Here is an 18,845-nt window from a genome sequence, read left to right as displayed (position 1 = left end):
CTTTTGCAACTAGAACCTCAAGCCAAAAAGAGAGATTGCACACGTACACTCACAAAAATGAAAATAAATTAAAAGGAAAAAAAAAAGGGAAAAGAGAAACATGTTACGTAAGCCAGAAACCATATATAGTGCTAAAAGTTTTAAACGGAAAAAAGAAGACAGCCAAAATCTCGTGAGATTTTTTTTTGTTTCGGTGTTCATATCGACAAAATAAATAATTTGAAGGAGAAACAAAAGAATGTGAATGCCTGATAAGTAGTTGAAATAATCTTAAATATCGGGATAAAATTGTGTTCTTTTGATCATCTAAAAAAAAAAATCAGAAAAATTTATCTAAAACAAGCAAAATACAGAAAATGGAGTAAATGATGAAAGGTTGAATCCAATTCTAAAATATGCATTTAATACTTAAAAAATATAATAACAGAAGTTTCTTAAAATTATCACAAAATATTAAAAAAGAAAAATAGGAAACCAATTCAGACCGGTTTTGAGTAAATCGGTGAAGTAGCAATTTGGTTCGATTTTTTACAACATTGCTTAAAACACAGGCCCATATTTTTGCATTTATTTAGTTCAAAATCTCCATTATAAGAGCACCACTTCAACAAAAAGAAATCTCAATTCTACTCCTACCAGCAACACTGCTGGTACTGCTAGGGCTATTAAGAGACTAAATGATTTATCCACCGTTATTTCTGCTATTCTCACTATAAATTGCTCCTGCAAGTGTAATATTTCTTGCTACTGCTGGTATTACAACTAATGATGGTGACAACCAAGATGGAAGATAAACCTCCCCAGACGAAGCAACACTAAAAGTTGCCTTAAAGAAGCACTACAATATTTGTTGCTGTTATGATATAAATGAGGAAAATGAGGCTTAAACTGTCCCAATGCAAGTTTGTCCTTTTCTTCTGTGGTCCCTGTCTCAAAACAAGCAAAAAAAGTTATTATTATGAGAATTGTGGGGTTACCCTTCAAGAAGAGAAGATTACAGGTTGTAGACAATATAGGGCTCACTAGAGGACTTGGTCCCATGCTGCTGCCTTTTGTATAAATGACCCCTTCTCGCCTCCACCTACGTCGTGGTGACCAAGTTGGTGAGAGGGAACCCATCAACACCCAAGTCATCTTTGCCACCATGGCTCCTCGTCTGGCTCTCCTTGCTTCTCTTATTCTCTGCATGGCTCTAACCAATCTGCCGGTGCTGTTGGAGGCGCGCGCATTCTTTGTCTTTGGAGACTCGCTCGTCGACAATGGCAACAATGACTTCTTGGCTACTACAGCCCGCGCTGATTCGCCGCCTTACGGCATCGACTACCCGACTCACAGGCCAACAGGCCGTTTCTCCAATGGCCTTAACATGCCTGATATTCTCAGTAAACATAACAATGACTTCATTAATTTGAACTTCTATTATGAGTTTCTATCTCATTAGTATGTTTGATGAATTTAAAAAAAAAGAAGAAAGATAGCGTGCTTCTTCTGTTGAACTCTATGTGTTCTGCATGCTCATACTAACAATTGCATGCCACATGCAATAGGTGAGAACATGGGCATTGAATCCCCCTTACCCTATCTGCACCCTTTTCTTCATGGGGAGAGGCTACTTGTGGGCGCCAACTTTGCATCTGCAGGAATTGGCATCCTCAATGACACCGGGTTCCAATTCGTAAGAGATCGCGACATGTTAGCCAAAATCACTTGATCATATGTCCAAAACTCAAATTAATCTTTTTACTGTTGTATTCATTAATTTTTTTAATAGAATTAAACAATATGTCAAGCTTTTATCATTTCACCCTTATAATATTTGAACCAGATGAGTTTTAACCAAAATTGAAATATAAAAAAATGCAGCTTAACATCATAAGGATCTACAAGCAATTGGAGTACTTTCAGCAATACCAACGAAGAGTGAGCGCCTTGATCGGGCCTGATGAAACACAGAGGCTGGTGAACCGAGCGATTGTGCTCATCACAGTAGGTGGGAATGATTTTGTGAACAATTACTACTTGGTGCCGTACTCTGCAAGGTCACGCCAGTTTGCACTTCCAGACTATGTTCGCTATCTCATTTTTGAGTACAGGAAAGTGCTAGCGGTAAGCTCCTCCATTTCCTTTAATTTTTCTTCTTGTTTGAGCATTTTGGCTACCTAAATTATTAGAGGAATGGTTAGGTGACAGCGCCAAGTAGTTTACAAAGTACCCGGGCCACACAAAACACAGAAAATCACTAACGCTTGGACAGGTTTTCTGTATAAAACATAAACACAGAAAATCAACGTATGCTGCAATTTTCTGTGTAAAACACAAAACACAGAAAATCTTTACACGTGCAGTGATTTTCTGTGTTTTGTGTAGACCGAGCATTTTGCGAAGTACTCCGGCCCGATCACTGGATCTGCTCCACAACTATTACGTCAATTAAGACTGCTATAAATACAAAGTGCCACAGTTGCACGCACCAATTACTGTGGCAATAGTAATTTCGGCCTCATATATTCTTTTGTAGAAGTTTTGAATGTTCTACAGAAGAATATATGTTGAATGTTGGTAATACCTAGTTGTACAGGAGCTTCTCTCATGCCCTTTATCAAGTTAGTGCTCGAGAGTGCTAAAAAGATGCACAGACCAAAAATGACTGAAATTGAGATGCTAAACATGAACTCCAAATAATATGCTTGAGGTGTTAAAGGAGGACCTCAAGATGTCTTAGGCTACAAGTGTAATCTCCATACCAATGGGATGAGTGTCACTTATAATCTTTTCATCTTGGGAGCTAATTCATAAATATATTTTTCTTTCAAAAAAATATGTTGGTAACATGAAAATGCAGAGATTGTATGAGCTTGGGGCGAGAAAAGTGCTGGTGACGGGCACTGGTCCCATGGGGTGCGTGCCTGCAGAGCTAGCATTGAGAAGCAGGGATGGGAATTGTGATGTGGAGCTGCAGCGGGCAGCAAACATGTACAACCCGCAGCTGGTGCAGATGCTGAGCCAACTCAACTACCAAATTGGCTCGGACGTGTTCATTGCTGCCAATTCCTTCAACATGCACATGGACTTCGTCTCTAACCCCAGAGCCTTTGGTAAGTTTCATGCAACTATATCTATCTGATCATATTTTGATGATAGTTTTGCTTTGGTATATAAGTTCACTTGGGCTAGCATTTTTACTGTGGTACTAAGGTGAATTTATCAGCTCATACAGATACTTTCTAAAGTCGAAGAGAAAACGATTCTCTTGGTGAAAGTACCAGTCAACTCAACCTTCTTCTTGACACGCCCATTTAAACTATGGTCATTATTCCCTTCACTGTGGTGAAAGTGACATGAAATTGGTATATAGACGTATGGTAAATAGTTTTCTTTTAAAATGGAGCAAAATAATTCACGGAAACTTGGTTGTCACATGATATATCATGAATGCATGTCTGGATTTTTTAAGGGAATTTTCTTGGTTTTTTTTGATGGATTGGTTCTTGAAATTCCTAATCTCGTTGCAAAACCCATTGCCTTTTTTTTTTCGTTTTCAAAGTCTTCGTGTATATATGATTAACATTATGGTGACTAGGAGCACCTACACCTACCTACTAGAAACTAGGGATGGCAGTGGACTGGGGGAAAGCGGGGCCCCGCCTCGCCCTGTTTGGACTGGGGATGAAGGGTATGAAACCGGGATGGAGGCGGGGGCGAAGGTTAAAATCCATCCCTGTTTGGGGATGGAGACGGGGATGGACTTACACTTTTCCCCGCCCACCCCGTCCCCGCCATGTCCCTGCCTAGCCCCGCCCCATCCCCAGTCCTTCTAAAGGATGGCAATAGACTACGAGGAAATGAGGGCCCGTCCCGTCTCATCCCGGTTTGAACCGGGGATGGAGGACATGAAACGGGGATGAAGGCGGGGTGGAGGTTAAAATTCATCCTCGTGCGGGGATGGAGGTTCTAATCTTGAGACGGGGCGGGGTGGAGACCCTGTCCCCCGCCCCGATCCATTGCCATCCCTACTAGAAACCATGTGTAGGTTACTCTTATTAATCTGACCACATGAATGTATTAAACATAGTTTGTTTAGTAGGATTCATAACTAGAATCATGTTTTTTGGATGTAAAAATATGATTTTTCAAATCATGAAATTTCAGTTGCTTATCCATTATTGATATTAGAAAATCGTTTCATACAAAAAAAGATATTTGAAAATCATGAAAAACCTACATGCACATCCTAATCACATGATAAATCTTGTTTTCTACTAAGAAATGAATATAGATCATGTTGTCAGGTTTGATCAACAAAAAGAAAAACTACAAAAAATTGTAAAACACACACAAGTGGAATATGTTAAACAATCAAATATGTTTTCTGGTTTGAATCATGATTTTCATAGGTTCTTTTGCAAATATATCCCTGCATATGCATTTAGCCCGGTCCATTTGCTAGTAATCGACTGTTGGATCATCATAATTGGATAAAAAAATGTGATTTTTTATGCTTGAATATTTATGAAAATTTTAAGCCATTGATTTTCAACCCTTAAAAGATCCTTCTTATACATCTTAATTGGATGATCCAAGATTTTGTTTCTATAAAACCAAAGCATCTAGATCACATCCTCATGGTTAAATTTTGGAAAAAAGTTAAAAAACCTATGAAAATCTTGTTTCATACCAGTAAACATATTTAAGTTACCATATATATATAGTCACTAGAATATGAGAACTGAAATATGAGAATTATAATATAAACTTTTTTTTTTGCAAATCCAACCATGTGGATAGTGTATTTTTTATGAAAAATGTGATTTTTGAATGCTTGAATATTTATGAAGATTATGAGCTATTGATTTTAAAGCCTTAAAAAATCTCTTTTATGCATGAAAACCGTACTAGTCAAGAGTAGGTTCTTATTAAACCTAGCATGCAGATCACATCCGTATAGTTAGATTCAAGAGAAAAAAACAAAAAATTCATGAAAATCGTGGTGCACACATTAGTTTTCATATTTTGAGTTCTCATATTCTAGTGATATATATATATATATATATATATATATATATATATATATATATATATATATATATATATATATATATATATATATATGTGTGTGTGTGGGGGGGGGGGGGGGGGGTGAGCTGATTTGCTCAAAAAAAATGGTTTGGGTACTAAATAATGCAGGAATGTGTGCTCACAGCTGAAATATTTAATGCTATGTCATTTTAATGATTAGGCATCACTGCTCTATTTGTTTTTTCAGGGTTTGTGACGTCAAAGGTTGCATGTTGTGGGCAAGGACCATACAATGGCATAGGGCTGTGCACTCCCCTTTCAAATCTGTGTCCTAACAGGGACATCTACGCCTTTTGGGACCCTTTCCATCCAAGTGAGAGGGCATCCAGGATCATTGTTAGCCAATTCATGACCGGTTCTACACACTACATGTATCCCATGAATTTGAGCACCCTGCTTCTATTGGACTAATTAAGAGATCTTTGGCTCGTGTCATTGATTGTCATTCCCCATGTGAACGTGTCCTTTTATGTGTTCGTGTCTGTAGTAGGGTTTAAAGTGATTTAGAGGTTTCTGTTGGATATGAGTTACAACATAATGGGGAGCACTGTTTGAGTGTTTGAGGACCCTTTTTAATAATATTTGTCATTAATGCTATCCCATGCATGAGTGAAGACAACAAAGAGTTTTATTTATACACCTTATGGCCAAATCACCAACTTAGTTTGACCTAAATTAGTTCAACTGTTAGCCAATTTGATTCGTAGCCAGTAGATGAGACAGCACGGACGGAAACGGAAGAACAACCGTGGGACTCCATCCGATTCCGCGATCTAGTCCGCAAGCCGACAGCCAAAGAGCCTTCTTCTAACTAGGAGAGTAAGCTAGCTACTGGAAGTGAAGAGCTCCTCTCTTTGTGGCGTTTTCTTCCTCTTCATTCTACTTAGGTGGAGCAATCAAACTCTATCTCTTTAAAAATAACAGTGAATCATGTATGATATGGAGAAAAAAAATAGTAATAATGGTGATGAGAATCATCTCAAACCTGTAAATAAAAGAAGGAAAAAAAAAAGAAATCCACAGTGAGATGAAATATCTTATGGTCATACTAAAAAACAAAAAACTGAAAATTTAAGACGGATAAAGTAGAGGTGCAAGGCAAGCACAAACCAAAAGCATGGTTCAAGTGGCTCTATCCCTGCATTACCTTTCTTTTGTCCTTGCAATAACAGGTATACTATATATGGTCTCTGACATTTAAGTAAGAGAGGGAGTTGTGTGTTTTCCCTGGAAGACAAATTCATGTGTTCGGGTGTGTACGGAGGAATATCTTGGGACCCACGATAATTCATATGTCAATGTTACCCATGATGATTTTATAATAAAATAACATATAAAAAAGATAAGTAACATATAAAAAAGATAGATATGTGTTTGACAAAAAATGTTCTTCCATAAGATAGACATGCGTATGACTTAAATGTCCTCCCGTAAATAGTTTTGCACATTCTCGTGAGTCCAGGTTTCTGCTTTGGTTTTTAGCTTGTGTTACAATACATTACTACCTTCTTGCTCCTGCCTTGTGTTACAAAACATTCTCGGGTCCGTTCCTACCTCGTAGAGATAACTATAAATCGATCGACTGGTTCGATCATTGGTGGACATCATAGTAGGATTTGTCGGCCATCGCTTTTTGCCGTCTTCTCTTCTTCTTTATTTTTGTTAGGCAGCATGGAAAAAAGCAATGACGCACAAACATTTCAACAAGTGTCATTAAGGCATCGTGAGTACATTTCCATGTTATCATGCTATTGTTGAAGAACGTATGTCATCGTGAGTGCCATTAAGGCATTGTTTTGTTATTGCAGGTCGATGCTGACTTTTTTATGCTTGGAAAATTGAAGATATTTGTAAGACGCTGGAACCTGTTGACAAGAATGCTTGATTACATATGCGAGGAAAGGCTTCTACTCCATCCGGTATCGTTCATTCACTCGGTATATGCAATGTAATACAAATCGTGATTGTAGTAACATACTACCGATTTGTGAGATATTGTTTTGTTTGTTAATATTGATTTGTAAGCTATTATGCTGAATTTTTGTATCAATTTGTAATATATTATGCGATATGTATATCGATTTGTAAGATATTATGTGTTTTCTAATGTCGATTTGTAAGATATTTGTAGTGTGATTTTAAAATGTTTGTGTACAGAATTTACATTATTGTACGTTTGTGGTGGCGATTTGCGTATACAATTCGCTTCTCATTTAGCAATTTCTATTAAAACCGCTTCACAGCGTCATAGATATAATTAAATCGTTGTCACATGAATCGTTATCATCAACACACATCTACAATAAATCATTTCTTTTATTCTCATGGTAAATAACAACTCGATGTATAGTATAAGCAAATAACAAATTATTGTTTTTTTTATACTATGATTCATTCAATCGTTTCTTTGACTTGCTTAACTAAACAGTATATGTTGTTATATGCATCTTGAATAAATCATAGTAAACATATGTGCTGGCTAACACAAATTGATATCTTGCTTATGACAGTGGTGAGCTTATCATCTGGTTGTAGTGAAGATGATGTATCTCAATCATTGGAAAGTTATAGAAAAGTGAACATTTGTATTAATGACGCACCTAAAGAAGTGAACATGTGCACTAATGATGCACATGATAAGAAGGGTGCAGACATTGGATTCACTCTTGACTTGAATATTTCAGTAGAAGAAATGCAATTTGATAATGAGGTAGACGATCATGACATTGCACTTGATAAAGGTGCAGGCACTGAAAATGTACATGATAGTACACTCAACTCTGTTTTCGTAGAAAAAATGCAATTTAATAATAAGAAAGTTGCATACAAATTTTACAATGATTATGCCTTAAAACTTGGCTTTAGTATTATAAAGTATTCTTGGTTAAAAAATGCACAGGGTGTCGTGGTGAGAAAGACATATGTTTGTTCTAAAGAAGGTTGGAAGAAATCAAGTGGAAATCCAACAAGGAGCAAGCCAGATTCAAGATGTGGTTGTCTGCTTGTCCTTTTCGGTGTATTAGTTTTAGGAGTGTAAGTGGCCTAGAGCTGGTCAGGTTTTGTTCATGTTCTATGGGACTTGATCTTGCATTAGGTCTAGACAGTGGATGCAAACCTAAACCTATTTGGATTGAGTCGATCCAATTCTGGTTCAAAATTCATATTAGACCAGTATAGGCTTTTTTTATGCAATTTATTTTTGGTTCAGGTCCATGTATATAGCATTTCAGGTGACGGATGGTCAACAATGGTTCTGATCCCAATTGGGTTGGGTCATGGGAGGCCTTATTATTTGGTAATAACTTCATTTTTAAAAAGTACAATCGCTATGCATGAAGATAGTAATGGTGTATATAGATATAATATAAGTTCATGTAGTTTTTTCAACAATAAGTTCATACAGTTAGGTTGGGTAAAATTTCAATCAAATGAAACTAGTTAACATATGAATCAGGTACACATTGTGTATAAATATTGTCCAAGTTTAGGTTTGCTAATTGGGTTCATGCCAATCAGGTGTAGTCATCGAGGTTCATCAGTGTTGGAGATGCCCCTGCATTTTTTCTTTCAAAAACAGGCAACTACCTTTTTCCCAATCCCCAGAGTCCAACCTCAGCATCTTCTTTAGAAACCTATGTCACTATGTTACTTTACACTCTTACCAGCAACTATGTTCATTCTAATACTTGGTGCAATCAGCATCGATGTCAACAAAACCTCGATGACTGTAACTGGGATCAGAACCATTGTTGACCATTCTGCATGTCACGTGAAATTCTATATACATGGACCTGAACAAAAAATGAACTGCATACAAAAATCCTATACTGGTCTAATATGAATTTTGAACCAGAATTGGATCGGCTCAATCCAAACAGGTTTAGTTTTGCATCCACTGTCTAGACCTAATGCAAGACCAGGTCCCATAAAATATGAACAAAACCTGACCAGCTCTAGGCTACTTACACTCCTAAAACTAATACACTGGAAAGATGTTGACAACAGAACAGTTGAATGTACATGCAAAATATATGAATTCAAAGGTATTTTATGTCGTCATACATTAAAGACACTTAATCAAGAAAAGATATCAGAAATATCTGAGTCATATTTAATGCGAAGATGGATGAGACAAGCAAAGATTGAATTGCTGGTATGTAATCAATGTTAAGAGAATGTTTGCATTTCTTATTAAACTTAATGTAGTGTCTTATATTGTTTTGTTTTATGACAGGCTCAGTTCAATTCAAAAGTGAGCAATGAAACACAGAAATCGCGTGTGAATTCTTCAGCTACATAATTGTATTTGATTGTATTAACATGACGAAACATAACATTGTATTAACATGATGCAACATAATAAATCTGCGTGATTTATGAATTATGTAATTTGATGTAACTTAATAAATCTCTGTGATGATTGACTTGTATAATTGAAATCACACTGTAAAAATTATTGTAAATGGTGAACATTTCAAGATCAATCATTGTAATATGTATTGATCACATATATAAATCATTGTCTCATCTAGCCTACAGAGCTACAATTTTGATACCATTGGTAAATCGTCGTTGTTCAGTGCTTATTCCATTAGTTGTCTCATCTAGCATTCACATATACAAATTATTGTACAAATCATAATTTAATAATGGTATAAGAATGTTGTCTATGTTATATAAATCGCCGTCTCATCTAGCCTTCACATATACAAATCATTGTACATATATTGTATATGAATCATTACACAAAAAGTTATTTTGTAAATAAACTGTATTAAAAGTAAAATCCGTTGTCTCATCTAGCCTTCACTTGTACAAATTGTTGTAAATGCAGAAAACTTTTTTTCTTCCAACATGTTATAGAAATCATTATACCATATAGTGTCCTATAGCGATTTACATGATGACGTCTATGTCAGAGACAATGATTTGCCTTTTCTACAAATAACAGTCTAACTTATTGATGTGTATAGTAAAAGTGATTTATCATGTAGTCCATCAGTGCGATTTACAACCACATCAATTTACATAGTGTCCTATGTAAAAGGATGAAAAACACAGATCTTTCCATTCTGAAAGTATATATCAGCATTCCTCTTGATATCAGATCTATCAGTATTTATCAGCATTCCTCTTGAAATTGGGGTAATTGTTGAATTTTTATTTCAACCCATATAGATTTACATAATTTGTATACACAGTCTTACAAAATTTGTATACATAGTCTTACAAAATTTGTATACATAGACTACAGAATCTGTTATAAATCTTTGTACATCATATTACTCCTGGGGGGCTCGCGTCGTTCGTTGCCTTCTAGGTATTCTTGCCATCTAAGTTTTTTTGTCTTCCACAATTAGAAACTCCATCAATTTTTTGCATAGTTCTATGCGGAATCCATGTATATCATCCTGCAACAAAAAGGTAATGTGAGACCAATATAGAAATTGAGTCCCCGATAATATAGGATAATAAAACATGTTTAAGTGTAAAGCATACATCATCGAAATCATGTTCTTGTCCATTATATATTGCTTTAATATGATTCTTTATGAACGATATCGATATGTAATATCGCAATTTACTCATATCGATTTGCAACTGTTACTAAAATATTGTTTTAGTATAAAACTTAAATCAGTATCAAGTTGTAATCGATTTGTATTTATGAAGTTACCTCGATTTGTATCATTGAAGTTACCTCAATTTATATTTTACTAAGTCTAAACATTGTATCAATTTGTTTATTATTTTTCTTTTCTACCATTTATGAATCAGTCATTGTGTAAATCGTGATAGGACATATCATTCACATGGACAAAGCTCATAAAAGCAAATTGCGATAGGACAAATTGTTTCCACTTTATGTTTGTGCATATACAAATCATGATAGAATACTTCCTCTATAAAAAACAAATCATGATCTGTTATAGAAAGAAGTATATAATTATACAATGTTACGTTAAAACAAAGAATTATAACTGATTGCAAGCCAATCAGTATCAAGCAAATTGTGATAGCATGTAGCCTTCATATGTACAAATCATTTTAGCCTTGTATCAATCATTGTATAAATCGTGATAGGAAGACAGCTCATAAAAGCAAATCATAATTTCTATAGCACACAACGTTAAACGCTTCTTCAATTTTTATTTATGAAGGTCGAACATTACAACAATTTATTCAGTGGCACTTATGTGTTACACTTATTAAAAAAAGTCATCGATTAACATGCCAACTTGTGCTTTCAGATTTAGGTAGCATATATTAATTCAAGCTAGTGGTGAGATATAGATCTTGGAAAATTGATCCAATTATGCCTGAAGATCTGCTATAAAGTCATCGAGTAACATGCCAACTTGTGCTTTCAAATCCATGTAGCATGTATTGATCCAAGCTAGTGGTGAGATATATATCTTGGGAAATTGATCCAATTATGCCTGGAGATCTGCTATAAAGTCATTAAGTAACATGTCAACCTATGCTTTCAGATCCAGGCAGTATGTATTGATCTAAGCTAATTGTGAGATATAGATGTTGCAACAAATATCATGATTTACGCAATGACGTCTATGTTGTCCACAACGATTTGCCTTTGTTACTAAAATATTGTTATAGTATAAAACTTAAATCGATGTGGTTGTAAGTTGATTTATATTTATCAAGTTACCTCAATTTGTACATTACCAATAAACATTGTGTCGATTTATTTTTTCTTTTTCGCCTTTTATCAATCATTATGTAAATCATGATATGACAAATTGTTTTTGACTTGTACTTTAAATTTATCAAGTAACATGCCAACTTGTGCTTTCAGATCAAGGTAGCTTGTATTGATCCAAGCTAGTTGTGAGATATAGATGTTGCAACATATATCACGATTTACGCAATAACGTCTATGTCTGTCACAAAAATTTGCCTTTGTTACTAAAATATTGTTATAGTATAAAACTTAAATCGATCTAGTTGTCGATTTCTATTTATCAAGTTACCTCGATTTATACTTTAGCAATAAACATCATATTGATTTGTTTTTTCTTTCTCTTTTTTGCCATTTGTACTTTACCAACTTGTACTTTAAAGTCATCAAGTAACATGCCAACTTGTGATTTCAGATCCAGTTAGCATGTATTGATCCAAGCTAGTTGTGAGATATAGATATTGCAACAAATATCATAGTTCATCTGCGCGATTTATAGCCACAAACGTTTCATAGATACATCATGAGCAATGGTTTGACTTAGATACAATACATCACTATTACTATCGAAGTTTACACAGAAGATGCCATCATCATTATAGAAATCTCTACTGATTTAAATGTATAAATCGTTCATGCTTCAAACGTACAAATCATTGTAGAAATCACAACCTTCGTAAGTACATATCATTGTAACATTTGGGCTTCATAAGTAAACATCGTTGTACAATTCATGGTAACTTCATAAATCATAAATACACATCGCTACTACTTCAAACGTATAAATTGTTGTTGCATCGAACATACAAATTGCTACTGCATTAAATGTGTAAATCATTGTTGCATTCAAACATACAAATCGTTATAGAAATTTAGTCTTCATAAGTACATATCGTTGTAATGTTTGGCCTTCATAAGAACAAATCGTGCTAACTGGTTTTCGACGCCTAGAAGGGGGATAGGTACAAATCAATTTGTTTCAGTGTGAAAATAGGTGTTATTTATCATGAATAGTACAACCAGTTATAAGATTTAGCATTTAGATTTATAAATCAATTTGTTTACATAACGAAACATTATACAAAACTCACAGAAATGACAGGAGTTTTGGTAATCCGACAGTGGAGGAGAAACACTTAGAAGGTAGATGCAGTTGATGGTGGCAACAATGCTCTCACTGCGCAGACAATGGCAAAGGTTGCTCCGGTGGCAGCAGACGACGACAAAGGGTGCTCCGACGGTAGTAGACGACGACAAAAGGTGTGTCATCAAACGGAGCTTCTGTTACAGTAGATGGTATGCCGTCAAAGGGTGATTTGGTGGCAGCATAGGAGTTTACTGCTTAGGGCAAAATGGAGTGTTTGGACTTTGAAGAATTAAGATCATCCTCCCTTTTTTGGATGAAGGATATTTTTGTCATTTTCTTGAACCGTCATTTCATGGCAGGAATGGTGAGAAAGGGTACTGAAGTCTTTGTAACGGCATCGGTCTTCGATGCTAAGTGATGCTGATACACACGGGGATACGAGCCCCACATGCTTATATATGTGACGCTCATTCGGACCCCCAAACATGCACATGCGTGTTCGGGGGGGCATATAACCTGCTTCGTTTAAGTAAGGGCTAGCTCTAGCTTATGTAATCATTATTTATTAGAAGGCTTGGATTTGTTTTTTCAGAAAATGGCTAGACTGATCTTGCAAAATGGTGCACTTTCCGGAATACCTAGCAATTTGACAAAATTTCTCATATTTTTAAAATTTTGATTCTCAGGTTTCTAGGACATTTTTATCCTTTCATAAATATATCACCACCTTTGAAACTCTTATTTGTGCCAAAGGTCTTTAAGATGTATCAACTTTCTTTTACTAAAATCACATAAGAGACACGAGGACGTTCTCAAATGTGAGAGTATATATTTAGTTAAAGAAGGTTGCACATTTTGGAGACCTTCGCAACTATGGTTGCGAATGTTCTAAAAATGTGCAAGCCTCTTTTTAATAAAATTGCATAAAGGGGAACAAACATGAGGAAGTTCACAAATGTGTGAAGACATTTGAGTGCAAATGTCACAAATGTAGAAGTATTTAGTTAAAAAAGGTTCACATGTTTTGAGGACATTCGCAACTCATGGTTGCGAATGTTCCCAAAATGTGCTAGCTTCTTTTCAATAAAAATGTATAAATAAAAATGTATAAGGGGCACAGGCAGGAGGGCGTTCAGATGCGGATTTTGATGACATTACCTCCAACAGATAGACTGCAACAGAATGTAGACTGATTTAGCAGCAATTGCGCAGGCGAGATCTTTGTTCTCTACGCATTAGAAAAGGTATATGAGCTTCTTTTTCTTGGCATTCATGATCTCCATCCCTTCTTCTACAAAGGAAAAAACTCACTACTAGATTATGTCCCACTCTTCCTTCTCTAGAGCTAAAGATACAGACTCGGGGCAACACAAAACGATGGATAGTCATAAAGACAACGCTCGTTCTTCTGATGCTAGCTTCTTAGATGCTTTGAGGGGTTTTATTGAGAGAAAAATGTTGACCCACATCTCCTTGTTAAAAAAAAGGAAGAATATGAAGTTTTTTATAGAGGTGGTGTGCTGCAAAACGCAGATGTAATCAGTGTGAACGACGTTCTTGTCCTCTTGGTGGCATCTTACTTCAGCACAAATTTAGTTAAAAACGTGCCTCTTTCCATGAAACTGGAAAACTTTATTTTTTTGGTTTTCTCAATATATCGCCTGAAAAACTCATTTTTTGAAGACGTTTAGGATACGAAAAATTATATATCTAAAGATATTTTAAAAAAACACAGAGTATGGATCCAAAGTCTTGAAGATTTTCGATCCCCAAAATAAAAGAATTTTTGTTTAGAGAGATGTCTTGAGAAACGACAACCTTGTAGTTTTTCAATGACATAGTACTTTTTTAAATCTTAATATTTTATTGAGTTTTGTTTTTTTAGTTCCTCATTTTCCTGTATATGCTACTCACCTAATTCTTTAAGTCATTTTTATGCCATTTTTCTTCATCGGTCTTTCTGAACCTCCGTAAGAAATGGTAGGAACATTTGCCTTCCATGAGTTGCGAACTTCCACGGAATGTGCAATAAAAAAAATGGCATAGGCAGGAGGACATTCACAAATATAGTAGGACATTCACAACAGTGTATTTGCGATTGTACTATATTTGTGAATGTCCTCTTGTGTCATTTTTTTTCCTCACATTTTGGGGATATTTGCAAGTAAGAGAAGCTAAGTTATGCTATATTTGTGAAGGGGTAAAAATGTTCTAAAAAGTTGGGAATTAAAATTTTAGTTATGTAAGGATTTTTATCAAATTGATAGGTATTTCAAAAAGCTCACCATTTTACATTAATTTTTTTTCTTATGATAGATAAACCAGATCAAAGCCTACTAGGTACTGATATAGAGATGCAAAATGTACTAATAATGGAGGTTTTACAATTTTTGGTTGTTCTCTAAATCCCTTTGCATCCCTAATTGATGCCACATTGGTGCATCAAGATTAGGATTTACTTGGGCTAGTGAAGGTATGATTCTTTGACCCCTCTAGATTTGGCCAGGTCTCTCTCTCTCTCTCTCTCTCTCTCTCTCTCTCTCTCTCTCTCTCTCTCTCTCTCATAGAGGTGTCAACAGGTCGAATTTATTCGGACCTGACCCGACTCGAACCAAACCCTATAGGGTTCGAGTATGGTAATAAATAATAAGACTCGAGTAAGACTCTAAAAGCCCGATAAATACATGGACTTGGGTATACTTTGTGAAATTTTATACTAGACCCGGACCCGACCTGAGTTCATATTAAGATCTGCAAATTTTTAATGTAAAACTGATAAAAAATATGATTTTATCAAGTGTTGATAAAAAATTGAAAGTTGGGAAAGATTTGACTTACTCGGATTCGCAATTTTTTTTTAAAAGATGCGAGGACATCTTCTGCAAGTTTTAACCATCCTTTGCTTGAAGGAAGGGTAAAGTCCAGACCAGTTTCTCGATTTTTGTAGCGTGAATCACACCGTCGAGAAAAATCAAGTTGCAATAGAATAAAAAAATGTGTAAGTATCTATTGAAATGAATAAAGAACTAAATAAACAAATGAAAAGAGACAAATTGATATGAAAAATACTTTTTTCGAACTCAAGGGCCCGTTTAGATTTTACGCTCATTTTCGTCTGTCAGCACCTCCATGTAGGTATGATGGTTCTCTGATGGCTTCGAGATAGAGTGTAGACAAGACTTGGGTATGCTTATTCTCCGAGTCAACACCTAATATAAGATTTACAGATTTTTTTATCCTCTTAGATTATATGAGACTACCCTATTTATAAGAATTTTGCATGGGATGTGGATTCATAAATTACTGGGTTTGAATCTAACTCAAATGAAAATGTTTTTATCCTTATGAAAGATAAGACTCATCTAAAAAGAGTTCTGCTTAGGATAGGACTTTGGGTAAGATAGTTTTTTTAGGCTTTAGGGAGATAATTATAGAGTTTTTGGTGGTTTTTATTCAAATGACATGTGTGGATGAAGTTTCTAGAAGTTTTCTACAGATTGGATAATAAAAATTTGGATCTCCATGCTTAAATCGAGTCGTACTTCGAATCTGTTATAATAAGATAACTTATTTTTAATCATAACTTGATGTTCATATGTTAGATTGAAGCACCATTTGATGCGTTAAAAAGCTAACATCCTCAACTTTAATTCATCTTTTAAGTAAAAAACCAAATTCAATTATTTTGATGATCAACAATGCACTCAAAGTGGGTTTTATCTGAAAAACAAGATTTTTATTGAATAAGTTACATTATTTTTGTCATAACTTCCTAATTTGATATCGTATTGACCTGATTTTTAGCTTGTTGAAAAGTTAATTTTCTCTAGTTTAATTGATATTTTAAATAAAAGTTTAAAATATGCCATTTTGAAGTCCAAAAGTTTAATCTAACAAAACTTTGAAATAACGTAATCAAATTTGAGGTGTTTACAGGTATGGTTTGAGTGTGGTTCATATGTAGTTCTTATGTATAGTTTTTCTTATAATGAACCCGTTTAGACTCGAGTTTGGACCCAATACCATACCTAAAAGTCAGGTCTAAGTTTGGTACCACTGGGTCCAAACCAAACCCGACCCGTTGACACCCCTACTCTCTCGTACACACACTGACACACATGCAAGCACGAAAGAGTTTTCAGCCGTTCATTTTGCAAAGTTTTAATGACGTTCATCTAAGGCATCAACGGTTCTGAAAAAAAATGTAGCCTTAATCTAAAAGATGCTGAGTCCAACAATGGTGTTTTGTATGGCGTTCATTGTCTAGTGAAATTCATCATTGCCATCATCAGAACCAGAGTAATTATCATCTAATAATGATTAATTACATAGAGGATGGTGATGATTATAGCAGTATTTACATTTTGTGATTCACAATTGGGATGTGTTTAGCCATAAATAGTCTCATAGAGCCTTTTTTTTTTTACAGTTGGTTAGAAAATTTCATTTAGAGCCCAATTTTTTACCCTTAATTTTAAAAAGGCTAAAACTCTTTTGAAAGATCAGAAATAGGCAATAAGTTTCCCAATAATTTTAAAAAGGTTATTATTGTTTTGACTTTTTGATTTAACGTGAGTAAATATATATAGTAATAAAGGTAGGCCTATGTTCGGCAGTTTTTTAGGAAAACCAAGGCCCATATTGGAAGATTCAGAAATGTACGGTTCATTTTTGGAATTATCAGTTTCGTTCCGTATCAGCCTAAATCGACTGATTCACTTTGTATTGGCCAAAAATCGACAAAACTTATTCAGCTTATTTTAAAATTATTTTAAAATAAATTTTAAAATTTATTTAAAATAGTTTTTAAATTTTAACATATTATTAATATTTTCTTGACATGTATCATTTTCTGATAAAAATTTGGCCGATTTCCTGAATCAGGGTCTGGTACGATTTTGACAACATTGGATATTCCTTATATAGCAGGGAGATACTGCTGTTATAGTTTGGATGTTCGATGGCTGAGAGGTAGGGGTGTCAACGGGTCGGGTTTGGTCGGAACCAGGTAGAACCAGACCTGACATTAATTTTTGGGTATGGTATCGGGTCCGAACCCAGGACCCGATAAGAACTACATGAACCAGACTTGGGTACTAACCAGTAAAATAATATTTTTTATCATTTTTACATTGAAAAATTACAGGTCATAATCGAAACTCGGGTTGTGCCTGAGTCTAGTATAAAACTTTGTAAACTATACCCAGATCCATATATTAATCGGACCTTTAAATCCAGACCCAAGTATTAATTGGTTCTCCTTATTTATCACCATACCCAGACCCTGTAGGGTTTGGTATGGGTCGGGTATGTGTAAACCCGGCCTGTTGACACCCCTACTGGGCAAAACCTGACACGACCCGCCAACCCGACCCGCCAACCCGCCTCTTAGGCGGGTTCGGGTTGGGCTTAAGCCAACCCGTTTAATAAACGGGTCGACCCTCCTAACCCGTTTATTAAACAGGTCGGGTTCGGGTTGAGGGTATGCCAACCCGCCAACCCGGCTGACCCGTTTAATAAACGGGTTAGGCGGGCGGGTCAACCCGTCTGCCAACCCGCTAACCCGTTGACCCGTCAACCCGACCCGCCAACCTGAAAACCCGTTTACCCGACCCAACCCATTTATTAAATGGGTTGGCGGGTCGTGTCGGGTTACCCGTTTATTAAACGGGCCAGGTTCGTGTTTGCCACAGCTGACCCGTTTAATAAACGGATCAGGTTCGGGTTGAGGTATGCTGACCCGCCAACCAGTCGGGTCGACCCGCCAACCTGACACGATTGCCACCCCTAACTGCAAGGTGATACGATGATCAGGACCTTGTTTTGGTGTTGGTGGTGCAAAACTTTAGGAGTACTCCTCCCTAACCACTGAAGATAGTTTATTGTTGGCTTCACCTGGAATTTTTTAACATAGCGTTCTATTTCTATAACATTAAAGGACCAGATGAAATCACATTGCACAAATGTGTTCCCAGAACCAGG

The 18,845-nt window shown here is 35.7% G+C and overlaps 1 protein-coding gene across 1 annotated transcript; it reads left to right on the top strand.

Annotated features, from left to right (window-relative positions):
• Positions 1-1,060: 1,060 nt before the first annotated feature.
• LOC149845540 (GDSL esterase/lipase At5g33370-like) lies at positions 1,061-5,487 on the top strand. Its single transcript, XM_089988314.1, has 5 exons — positions 1,061-1,382; positions 1,548-1,675; positions 1,864-2,106; positions 2,843-3,095; positions 5,264-5,487. The coding sequence occupies exons 1-5, from the start codon at positions 1,061-1,063 to the stop codon at positions 5,485-5,487; spliced, it is 1,170 nt and encodes a 389-aa protein (XP_089844440.1).
• The last annotated feature ends 13,358 nt before the right edge of the window (positions 5,488-18,845 follow it).

Source organism: Nuphar pumila, chromosome 2 (assembly GCF_984573655.1).
Source record: "Nuphar pumila chromosome 2, dmNupPumi1.hap1.1, whole genome shotgun sequence".
In the NCBI taxonomy this organism is placed as follows: domain Eukaryota; kingdom Viridiplantae; phylum Streptophyta; class Magnoliopsida; order Nymphaeales; family Nymphaeaceae; genus Nuphar; species Nuphar pumila.
Note: the sequence above shows the minus strand (reverse complement) of the source record. Positions and strands in the feature narration are given on the sequence as shown.

Excerpts from the sequence above, each read along its gene's own strand:
- LOC149845540 (XM_089988314.1), top strand. The coding sequence starts at position 1,061 with ATGACCCCTTCTCGCCTCCACCTACGTCGTGGTGACCAAGTTGGTGAG. Across the intron at positions 1,676-1,863 it reads ATGACACCGGGTTCCAATTC|CTTAACATCATAAGGATCTA; the intron begins GTAAGAGATCGC and ends AAAAAAATGCAG. Across the intron at positions 2,107-2,842 it reads AGTACAGGAAAGTGCTAGCG|AGATTGTATGAGCTTGGGGC; the intron begins GTAAGCTCCTCC and ends ATGAAAATGCAG.